The 12,218-nt window shown below is 38.1% G+C and overlaps 1 protein-coding gene across 3 annotated transcripts in view; it reads left to right on the top strand.

Annotated features, from left to right (window-relative positions):
* The window catches only part of ANO4 (anoctamin 4), a 405,605-nt gene that overhangs the window by 255,954 nt on the left and 137,433 nt on the right, over window positions 1–12,218 (top strand). For all 3 annotated transcript variants that reach the window (XM_012664002.1, XM_012664004.1, XM_012664001.1), the window contains 2 exons: window positions 8,949–9,085; window positions 11,806–11,964. In XM_012664002.1, the coding sequence (XP_012519456.1) occupies window positions 8,949–9,085; window positions 11,806–11,964 (296 nt within the window). The remainder of the gene's footprint in view (window positions 1–8,948; window positions 9,086–11,805; window positions 11,965–12,218) is intronic.

Below are 12,218 nucleotides of genomic sequence, written 5' to 3'. Positions count from 1 at the left end.
TAGTGTGCATACCCTAAGTGTAGCCTCATCTATTCCAAAGATGTCTCGGAGTGGCTGGCCCTACTCAAGTTGTTTTTCAGATCTTCCATATTAGATGTACAGCCTATAAGAAAGAAAAGAGTTATTTTATCCATTCATCCATCCATCTCACCTGCCATGTGCTAAGCACAGTACTTTAAAGCAGTGTTGAATGTTTTTGTACAAAGTCCAATTCAGGAAAAATAAGAACGTTTACACATCACATCTTGTTTTGTCGTTCAGAATGAAAACAACTTGATTGCTTTCTTGGAAAAAGGCATTTATATGTGGAAGTATAATGTAAAGGGATATTTATTTGTGTGTGTGTGTGTGTGTGTGTGTGTGTGGTTTTTTTCCTTTATGTTATTTTTCCCTCTCTCTCTGTTCTCATCCTTCACTCTTCATCCCAGCATGTCAGCCAGGTCCCTTGAACTTTTTTGTCTCAGCAGAGTTTTGTGTTGCCTGAAGTTCCTGGCTTTTGTTTTCTGAAAGCCTGAGCTGCTGATGGACTGATGTTTGGATAGGAGAAGAAACCGGGGCAGAGATGGGAGGAATTTCCTGAAACCAGCTCCCTCAGTGTGTACTGTAGAAGCAACATGGCTTCAGGCAGGATGGATGGAAAGGAGGGGATGGCTGTGTCATGTGCATGGGAGACTGCACTGGAGCCATCTCAGCTGCCAGCCATGGCAGAGAGTCCTCAGCCTCAGGAAGGAACTTTGGAGGCTCTGGGAAGGTGGCAGTCTCATCTTCCTGTTTCTTTGTTGTATCTCCAGTGCCTTGAACAGAGGATGGAGTGTGGTCGGTGCTTACTAAATATTTGTTAATGAATGAGCGAATGAATGAATTCCACTGTAGACTTGGCATGTCGGCAGCTCAGTAGTAACTGGTGTGGCTTGGAGACCTGACTGGTCTCTCTAGATGTTCTGCTCTTTACAAAACTCCTGGAACCTTTGCACAATCCTGGATACATGAGGCAGGAGAGTGGGAGTGTCAGCAATAACTGAGATTAAATTTTCCACCAAGCCAGTGGAATGGGAACTTGGAGACTGATTTAGTTTAATATGATGATAACAAAGTCACAGGGCAATTCTTATTCTTGAGTTTGTCCAGTAAGATTTCAAACGCTCTACACATAGTCTAGAGATTTGAGTGACTACTCAAATTTTACCCACAATAACATCAATTAAAACCAAAAAAACCTTGCTTTTTAATCACCAAAGTTTTAAAATATGAACATTTTTAAGAGGTAGATATTTTAAAACACTTCCTTCTGAAAGCTCTACAGTCCATGAATCAGGTGTATGTATGTGTATGTACATGAGCATTTATTCTATTAGCTAACCACTATGAAGTATGTCATTCAAAGGTTATACTGAACCTTTTAATTCTTGCTTTATGTTATTACCAATGTCCAGCCCTTTCTAGAGACCACTCACCTCCCCCTAGCCTTTGTTGCCCACTCCGCTAGTTTTGTTCTCAGTTTTTCTTTCTTGATTCCCAGCAAAGACAAATACAGACTGCAGGGACTTTTGAATGGCATTCATAACCTGGAAGACATTATTGTCTTATGTTCCATTAGGTTCTAATGAAGGGAAAAGGGCAAAAGATAGTGTTTGAAATGAGAACTTGAGAGTTGAAGGCTATTGGATCCTTGTTCTGTCGGATATGACCCTTTGTGCTTGCACCTGTGCCTACATAATCACATAGCTGTTCCTACATTGGGGGTGGTCTGTGCTTCTGTGGCTGAGGAGACTGAGTCATTTCCCAATGACGTCCAATGAGTCATTTCGAATCCAATTTCTTGAGCCCTGATTTCCAGTTTTATTTTTAACCCGTGTGGTCATGCTGTTTCAGAGGGAAAGATGGTGGCATGGCTGCGGGGTGGCGCTGGCATATGTTGAGCATGTAATCTTGTCTGACAATGTTGTGGTTAACCTTTTACCTATGTTATTTTATTTAGCCTTAAACTCTCTTTGCCTCAATTTCCACATCTGTACAAGGGAAATAGTAGCGGTAAACCTATGCAATGCCCTTACCATAGTGCCTGGTGCATGGTAAGGGCTGTGTAAGTGTTGGTTGCCACCTTCATTTTCATTATTCATATCAGTCCTGTCAGGAAAATGGTATTATCCCAACATAAAAGATAAAAAAAAAATGAGCTTGAGCTTGAATAAGTTAAATAACCCAATCTCATAACTAATAAGTGGATGGGCTGGCATTGGAACTCAGGTGTGTTTGGTGCCAAAGCTCATGCTCTTTCCAAAGAAGGGGAAGTTATGGTCAGTAGACTTTGAGGATCTTTAATGCAGAACATCACTGACCTCATTTCATACTGTGAAAAGGTAGCCACAGCTAATGAGCAAAGCTTGAATTAGGTACACAGCTCTTTTCTAAATACACTTCCCAGGATTGGAAGAGGAGGTGCCATCATTATCTGCCTTGTTATAGAAGTAACCGTGGTGTCTGCCTTTTCTTTAGAATGGAGTAGTAGTAAGTGTAGCTCTTCATAGGAACATGCTAACGCAGTAACAAGTTAACGATCTTGGCCCCATGGCAGAGCATGCTGGGGTGCACGCAATGCCATTGTCTGTGCTGTTTTGTGCACATCGCCATTATCGAGCCAGGAAATGGCAATGAAATTTTTTTTTATAGTGATCATACATCTAAAAAAATCTCATGACTTTTGGTTTATTTGTTTGCAAAGGTATATTTTAAATCTCAAAGTATTTCAAGTAACTTTCCATGGCAGAAGGAAAGTACCTGCTGTCACATCTGTAACAATTAGAACCCCAGGTTTTCTTCAGGGAGATGTTAACAGAACCATTTAATTATTGCCAAATACTGCCATACGATCAGAAGTTTCTAAACTTTTTTTTAAAGCAGTAGAATCTGTTTTTCTCCCCAAATATTAATATATTTTCAACACATAACCCCAATATACAAAACAGATAGAAACTGAGCTGTTTGGTATAGTTAGAGGTGGGCTTTGCCCACTCAGTTTCCTCTTTGTCCCCTCCATGGCCCTGGAAGCTCCTCAAAAGGATACCGAGGTTCCAGGGAACACACTTTGAAAACTGCTGGCCTATTGGAAAGGAATAAAACCAGCTAAGGAGGCATTTATATCCTTTCCAATTACTTTATTTATTTATTTTGAGTTCTTTAAATTAGGACCTTTTTTATTTCTTATTGGTAAACTAGGCAATCTCTGCCTTAGGGATACTGTCAGATGCATTTGAAGAGTAATGAACATCTCAAGAGTCCTGGGCTTGCTAATGTCATAAAAATGCTAAATAGTATTTAGCTTGTAAAATCCTAGTCTATATTGCTCAAATCTGTGCTGTGTCTGTGCATTTCCCTGAATTTTTAAAAGCATTTAATTTGATATATCTGTTAAATTTTAGGAAGTGTCAGACCTGTTGGGCTACAGACATAAAGTCTAGCTTTATTCAGATAAATGTTAAAATGACAACAAGATAATTGTTTGGTGGTTAAATGACTTCCTGTTCTTGAAAGCCAAACATGATTTAAGAACAGTGGAATGCTTCCCACAAAAACAAGAAGCCAGCTAGAAATAACGTGGTTTCAGGAGTCAGAACTGGGTTAGAATTCTTCTTTGTCACTTACTAGCTGCATGGCCATACTTAGCATTTCTGAACCTGGCTGCTTTCTTATAATACCTGTCTCGCAGGTTGTGAAAACCCTTCACACACAGTAGACTCTCAATAAATTATCCCCTTCCCGTTGTCTCCCTTCTCACTTCCTTCATATTTAATCTCTGATTCTAAAACAGAAACAGACAATTTCAAGCACTCTTACTAAGGTAATCAGAATATTTATTTTAAAATAAACATTGAGTGTCTCCTATTTGCTAGCCCTTTTGTCAATTTTGGAGCTACCTTAGCCTTCATCTTAAAGGGGATCCTAGTCTAAACATAGAGATTAACTTGTTATAAAACAGTCTGGTAAGTGTTAAAATTGAGAAATAAGCAATCTTTTTTTTTTTTTTTTTTTGCATTCTAATTGTTCCCGAAGGTGTCCTTTTTTGTGTTTTCTAGTGATGCTTTGAGATCAATATACAATGTGTCCAGAATTCTGACTATCAGATGTAATAATTTGGAATTTAGGACAAAAATAGGATCATGAACTGGCACTCTGGAGGACAAATATAGATATCTGAATTGTGCTGCAAAGCCCTCTTGTGTCTTCTTCAGTGACCTATAACTTGACCTTCTTTTCTTTGCATCAGAAAATATTGAGATTAAAGTACTCCTGTTCTGTAATACAGGATTATTCTGCTACTTTGGGAAAATAGGAGAAAATTAAAGAAAGGAGCAATGAATCAAACTCTTTGATTTGGGGTCATATTTCTAACTCTCCTTTAGACTATTTCTGACACATTTACTGTTTGTTTTTTTTTTTTTTCCCACTGCCTTTATAGCACAATGTGTGAGGTCTTCCCGCGCATGTCTTGTGCAGCAACTAACACTAACTATTGGCTCGATGAACAAATGGCAAAAAATAATTCATTAATTAGTTAGTTTATTTATTCGAGTCTTAGCCACATATTTGTGACCTCTGTTCCCGAGAGGGTTAACAATAGCTAACATCTCAAAATGATCTTCACTGGAGGAATAATTGAAATAATTGCAAATGTTTGATGAGTAGATTCAGTATTACCAAAGTAAATTCAACTTTCCATCACATAAAGAATGTCAGGACCTGCCTGCTCGCTGGCCCTCTGACTTTTCTGCTCTGTCCCCATTCTGGGATAGTAAAGAGCCAGCCCTCAGAAATCACTTTTCTGTGCTGGGTTTAATGCCTTACTCAGACTCTATAGCTGATTTTTGGTGTCCTAGGCAATTTGAGGTCCTTGACCCTTGTTATCCAGTTGTAATATGTAACTCCCTGCTGTTTTGTTCCTAAGTCTTTTTTATGCTCGGTTCCTAATCTTTGCAATAGAGAATTGCTTGAGTATCTCCCTTGCCTTCCCAAATGCACCGTGTCAACCTATGCTGACCCATCTGTGCTGCCCCATTCTGTTCACACAGCCCTTCCTGAGTCTGCAGGCAACGCAGATCCATTACTTAGGTTGCATGGAATTTTTGCATTTTCTCTCCTTGTCATTCTTAATTGACTCCTCAGAGAATTTGGCTCTCTTTCTCATCTAATGAGCCTAATAGCAGCATCCTACCAGGAAGATAATTATCAACCATTTTTAGATTCAGGAAAAAAAAATATACAGGAAGTGATGGAATCCATTCACCAGTGACCTTGTTTGGATAAACAGCATCTTTGTGACACCCATGTCCATGGACAGAGAGACCCCGCTCCCACCCTGGCTGGACAGCGAGCTCTGTGAGAGCAGGGGCTGTCTATGCCTGCTGTGTCCAGTGTTGAAGCCACAGTTTCTAGCCCAGCATAACATCTGGCCATGGTAGGCACTCGATAAATACTTGCTGAATAAGTAGATTTTTAAAAATTGGTTAACTTTTGCAAGTTGAAAATTGCTTTTTCTCCTAGAGAAATGATGTAGGTTTGTATCAAAGAATATTGTATTTTGTTTCCAAAACTTACCTTGTACTTAAAGCTGATAATATCGGAAACATGGTGAAATATTGATGAAGAGAACATGCTTCTTATCTGTGGAGTGTTGGCATGGTCTACACAGTCTTCTTACCATATACAGCTGAGCATACTGTGTTCAGCTGAGCATTCTCTGATAGTTCAGCCTTTCTAATCTCTGCCGAAGCCATTGAGAGGCTGGCAGGTGATAACGATGCCTTAATATCACTTTATTCTCTAACAATCAGATTGCCATGACACACTGATTTCCCTGAGCACTCGGGTGACAGCAGCCCTGTGACTTCCTGACAGTAATTCTGATGTGCAGCAATAGGGAAAGCGAAGGATTCACTCCCTTTCCCAAGTTAGCTGCTCCCTTAGAATAAAACAGTTGGGCCTTTCATGCAAAGTAGGCTTTCTCGACCTCAGCACTATTGATATATCAGCTGGATAATTCTTTGTGGAAGGAGCTATCTCGTGCATTGTGAGGTGTGTAGCAGCATTCCCTGCCTCTACTCACTAAATCCACTCACACTGCCCTCCTCACCCCAGTAAAGGCAATAAAAATGTCTCCAAACAATGCCAAGAGTATCTCCCTAGTGTGAGCCAGTCTCCTAGACATGAATCTCGGTGTCCTTGCTAGTATGCCTCTGTATCTCAGACCCCATCCCAAGCTATGACAACTATTCCAACGTGTAAATGGGTCTTCTGCCTTCTTGGATTGATAAGGCTAAAATGCTAACTTTAAAGTCCCAGAGTCTAGAATTGACATACCAGCATTTCTTGTGGTTCTGCTGTGTCAGCCACTCTGCTAACTTATACATTATCTCATTTAATCTCGGCCACCCTGAGAGAGAAGTTTTCTATGTCTTTCTCACCAGTGATGAAACAGAATTGCAAATTTTCATGGCTAAGTGGCAGAGTTTGGAATAGCAAGCAGGTCTTCTGACTTTGTTAAATGATATTTTTATCCCATTGTTCAAATCTAATCAACATCTACTTGAAATTTAATTTAATCTCTATCCACTTGAAAATTTAATCACTATCTACTTGAAACTGTGGAGTCCTGGCTTGTGAATAAGAATCATGTTAGGAAAAACATGTATGCAGAGTCCTAGAGTCATAGAATGGCAGAGGAAGGGGACTGTCAGACATCATTAGACTGTGACCACCTTAAGTGTATTATTCCATCATTTAACAAATATGTGTTGAAGGCTTACTCTGTGCCAGGCCCTCTGCACACCAGTCAAAACAGACAAGATCCCCATCTTTATGGAACTATCAATAAGTGAGTCCAATAAACAAACAGACAAGCAAGAAAATTACAGGCTGTGTTAGGTACTGGGAAGGAAATGAACAGTAAGAGGAGAATGATTAGGGGAGAAGGATCTTTCTACATAGGGTGGTCAGGGAAGTTGTCTTTGATCTTGTCACCTCCCCAAACACTGGACATATTGCACTTCCTCAAAAAGTGTTAGTTCCTCTCTTTAAGCACCTAGCGTAGTACCTGGCACAGGTATGAAACCATGATATTTTTTTCTCTGTAGCCTTATGTTGTAAAAACCTATAGTAAGTGTATTAGTTTCCTTTTGCTGCTGTAACAAATTATCACAAACTTAGTGGGTTGAAGCAACATAAATTGATTGTCTTATGGTTCTGGATGCCGGAAGTCCTAAAATCAAGGTGTCAGCAAGACTGTGTTCTTTTTGGAGGCTCCAGGGGAGAATCTGTTTATTTGCCTTTTCTCTCCTCTAAAGGCCCCCCCCACCCTGCATTTCTTGGCACATGGTCCTATCCTACATCTTCAAAGCCAGCAGCAAAGCATCTTCCAGTCTCTCTCTCTGATTTTGACCCTCCTGCCTCCCCTTCTAAAGACGCTTTTCATTGCATCAGTCCTAACCATGTACTCTAGGACAATGTCCTCATTTTAAGATCCTTGGCTTAATCACATCCACAAAATCCCTTTGGTGATATAAGGTAACATATTCACAGGTTCCAGAGATTAGATCACCTTTGGGAGGTCCTAATTCACCTTATCACAGTAAGCAATAAATGTTAATTTTATTTCCATGCCCATTTTATTTTATAGATGAAAAACTAGAAAAGTTAAATGAATTGCCTAAAATCACATGTTTGGATATAGCTTTAGAACCTGGTCACCCTGTGAAGGTAGATCATCTCTATTCTCTCTACATCCAAACTCAGCTCTTTTCCTTGTAGTGTTTGCCACAATTTACATTTCTTTATTTGTTTTGTTTACTTACTACCACAAAGTCAGGAAGCCAGGTCACTTGTATTCACCAAGGTGCAGTCATCAAACAGCTCTGCGCCTGACACAAAATGTGCACATCTCTAAAATGTTTTTGAATGAAAGAATGAATACTCTATTATGTGCTTGGGTAAGAAGAACCCAATCTCCCATGAGTTATCTTGTGCAGTGGCTTCTGACAGGTTAGAAGCCCTCAGCCATTTTTAAAGCATCAAAAGAGAAAGCGAACTGCAATGTTGGCCCATAATTCGAGTAGGTAACGAAGGGATTCACAGCTGGCGTTATATTCTCTCCTTCTCCCCTGGTGCTGAACTTTCCTTTCTGGTGTGCCGCCAGGCACTCTGCATTTGATGTGGTAGTCCTTACTTAGAACTCTGATATACAACACTTTACATGTTGACATGTTGTTAATATCAACAGTCTTTTGAAAGAGCTCAGGTTGTGTCTCAATGGAGTTTAATATCTCTTTTGTATGCATACCAGGAATAGGTAATAGGTACACAGAATCACCTCATGATTTCAATTCATGATAAGAGGAAGGAGAAAGGCAGAAAACCTAACTGCATGCTTTATTATGGCATTAGGTTTTCTCTTTTCAGCCTTAGAGAAGTAAAAGAGGAGGAAAAAAAATCACAATTCTTACTAAACAATGCAAGTGACACATTTATGGGTTTATTGAACAAGCTGTGTGTCACTTAAATGAAAAAAATAAAAATAAATTAAAAAATAAAGGTCTTCTCCAGCCCAGAAAATGAGTCCTTAGAAGTCTTAAATGAAAGTACCTTATGCTAAACAACTATGTGAAGGAAAGCTAAATAAACCCAACACCTGCTATCATGGAAGACAAATTATATTTATATTATAAGGGTTCTTTACTTCCTTCTTATTTTCCTTAATCTTGCTTGATGAATGCACTGTTTGGTCAAACATGTTTTACACCTGACATCCTTTTCTCTTAGGAAATAATATACCTGTCACTCTAGGTGTTATTGAAACAATGAGAAAATGTGAAACCAAAGGGAGATGTCCTCTCTTTTAGTTTTGCTTTCAAGACACCAGATTCTTAACTCTACTTGTAACGTATTTACTTTGGTTCTAGTGGCCAAGGATGTCAATATTCTTTTTGATGAATTAGAAGCTGTCAATAGTCCTTGCAAAGATGACGATTCTCTCCTTCACCCTGGAAACCTGACTAGTACTTCAGATGATGCCAGCAGATTGGAAGCAGGGGGAGAGGTAAGAGTATATGATTTCTTTAAAAATATAATTCTTGATCCAGGCAGGAACCTGTGAAACATGTTTCAATGGATTGTTTAAAGTCATAACCTTATTTAACTGTAGGCTCCTTGAAAACACGGGGCAGGTTTTTATATTATTTTGATATCCCCCATGGGTCTAGCACATTGTTAGGGACCCTAAATCTACCTATGCTCAAAACAAATGTTCCATGGGTTGTGCTACCTTCTTATAGTTAAAGTCATTTCATTTATACAAAGGAAGATTCTTAAAAACCACCCATCATTTTAAGATCATCTACATTCCGGGTGTCGCTAACCAGTAAAAAGTAAGCTTCACAAGGATGGATTTTCTTGTAAAATCCCCCCACACGTAGAATAGGGACATAAAATGCATCATCATTTAGTAGATTGTATTGTCTGAAACCTCTCTGAGTTTCCATTTGCCTCTGTGATCTGGAAACTTCATTACAATTATAAATAGACCTACCCGTTCGTGTGCCATTGTGGGCAAAGAAGTATTTTGTTGGAGGCATTCCCATTGCTCAGGTTGTAGCTCAATGGAGTTTACTATCTCCTTTGTGCATGCACTGGGTGTAGGTAGTAGACACACAGAATCAGAGTGATTTATTTATTGCATATTCCTAATGTTTTTGCTATTCCAGATCCAAATAACCATTGAAAGGATGGTACCTTTGAACTGGGAAAATTATTTACTTTTACCAAGCTTCATAAACCTCTTCCCACAAATACTATAAGCAGCTATGCTTTTTTTTTTTTTTTAAGGAAAAACTCATTCTGTCATCAACTCTTCGCACAGATACTTTGAAGGCTATAATGTGGCATAATGAAGGGGCTTTGGAAGGGACATCAGAAGCAGCTTGTCTCATGCCCTTAACTTACAGACGAGGAAATAGTCTCAGAAAGGTTAGGGCTTTGCCGAAGGCAGCTCAGGTCACTGTTCTGCTGAGGGACAACCTTCCTCCTGATGCCTTGGCTGAAGCCCTGTTTGTTTGTTTTTTTTAAATCATGTATACTAGTTTGTTTTTTATTTTTATGTTATTTATCATATGCCCATTCTAGTAGATATTTTACCAAAAAGTATTCAGTGATAATATTTGCAAAGAGCAAGATACCATTCTCACCAGGTTTTCATATTCATATATTTGAAGCCCTGTTGTTGAAGGCAAGTGCTGGTGTGCCAAATCCGCAAGACAGTCTTCTTGCTTGGCAAATAATTATTAATAAAATGTTTATTTGGGTAGACTCCTGAGTGCCTCTTAATGTGAAAGCCAAAAAATAGTGAGGACTGGTCATTGATTGAAAACATCTGCACCAAGACCTGGCATATAGGAATTCCATTCCTCCTGAGACTTTACTTTTGAATGAGGTGGCGTTCACGGCATTTTTGCAAGAATGTGGTTTCTAGCAATGGCCTTGAAGGTCTGGCACGTTTGCTGCCTTCATACCGTTATTTGGAAACTGATGTATTCTGTGGACCAGAAAAAAGATAGATCCTCTATTTCCACTTGGCTGGGTTAACAGACCCAATTTTGAAATCTGTTAGCCAGAGAAACTTGGCTCCAGCCCAACCAGCCCATACATGATGATTTATTTCTTTCAGTATTGTACATTATTACAATAATCCTAAGGAGCCTGGATGAAAATTGAACCTGCTCCCTTTGTTCTTTACTTTTTAATAAATGTCATATTTGATTACTACAAAATAATATTTGTAACTTCTATGTAAGTTATGAAGCAAAATAATAAAATGAGCACCTTGAACCACCATCTAACTTATGAACTAGAATGCTGTTTTTCAAATTATGGTGGCAACCTGATTGTAGGTTACAAACTCCAGTTGTTTCTTAATGGCCTGGAAAATTAATATTAGAGTGTATGCAAATAGAAAGGATAAACAATTGTTTTGTGCTATTTGCAGTCCTATACCTCTACCGTAGGTACCATCTTTCTGAATTTTTGTGTTTTTTGTTTTCTTGCTCTAAAAATAGTTTACAACATACATGTGTAGTCATCAATTTTTTTAGATTTATTTTGTTTTGTGCTCTATAAAAAATGATCAAAAAATGATATGTGGAATGAAGTCTTCTGTGACTTGCCTTTTTTCTGTCAGTGTTTTTTTAAGATTCATTCTTATTGTTAAATACAATTATAGTTTATTCATTTTCACTACTATGTCATATTCTACTGAATGACTTTTCTACAATTTATTTATCTATGTATTGTCCATCCCATGGACATTTGACTTGATTTCCACTTTTTAAATTTTTCTATTATTATAAACAATGCTGCTATGAATATTCCTATACATGTCTCCTAGTCGCCTTATCAAGAATTTCTCTAGGGTTATATGTTATGCAAGTGTTCAGTTTTACGAGATAATGAAAACATGTTTTCTAGAGTGAGAGTGTATCAATTTTCACTCTCACCTGCAGAATATAAGAATTCTCAGTTGCTTTACATCCTTACCAACATTTGATATTTTTAGGTAAATAATCACCTAAATTTTTCCCATTTGACTCAATGCTTCCTCCAATTTTTATTTTGTTTCCTCTTATTTTTACATCTTTGATTAATAAAAATGTAATTTTAATAAAATACAATAAAAAATGCATTTAATTTCAATCGCTCTTTAACATTACTCATCTGAACCTCGGTTTGATAAGTGGCTTAAACTGCTCCTTTTCTCTTTGTGTGCAGACAGTGCCGGAAAGAAACAAATTAAATGGACTTTACTTTAGAGACGGAAAGTGTCGAATTGACTACATTCTTGTGTACAGAAAATCCAACCCCCAGACTGAAAAGAGAGAAGTATTTGAAAGAAATATTAGAGCAGAAGGATTGCAAATGGAGAAAGAGGTAAATAGTTTGCTTGGATGAGAAAAAATATATGCATTTATTCATATCAAGAGGCAATTAAAAAAATAAGCAATTAGTCATAATGTTAACTGAACATTTCATTTAGTCAGAGTTTGCCAATCTTCAGGGTTTGGGGAATGTTCCAGCAATTAGACTTTCACAGTACAATTTGCCTTTGAGATAATTTTAATGCCAACTAGTTCCATGAAAATCAAAATTATATGAAGAAATAAAAGATCCAAATTGCCACATAA

The sequence above is a fragment of the Propithecus coquereli genome, unplaced genomic scaffold (genome assembly GCF_000956105.1).
Source record: "Propithecus coquereli isolate 6110/MARCELLA unplaced genomic scaffold, Pcoq_1.0 Scaffold85, whole genome shotgun sequence".
Lineage (NCBI taxonomy): Eukaryota > Metazoa > Chordata > Mammalia > Primates > Indriidae > Propithecus > Propithecus coquereli.
The sequence above is the reverse complement of the archived record's forward strand: the minus strand, read 5'-3'. Positions and strand labels throughout refer to the sequence as shown.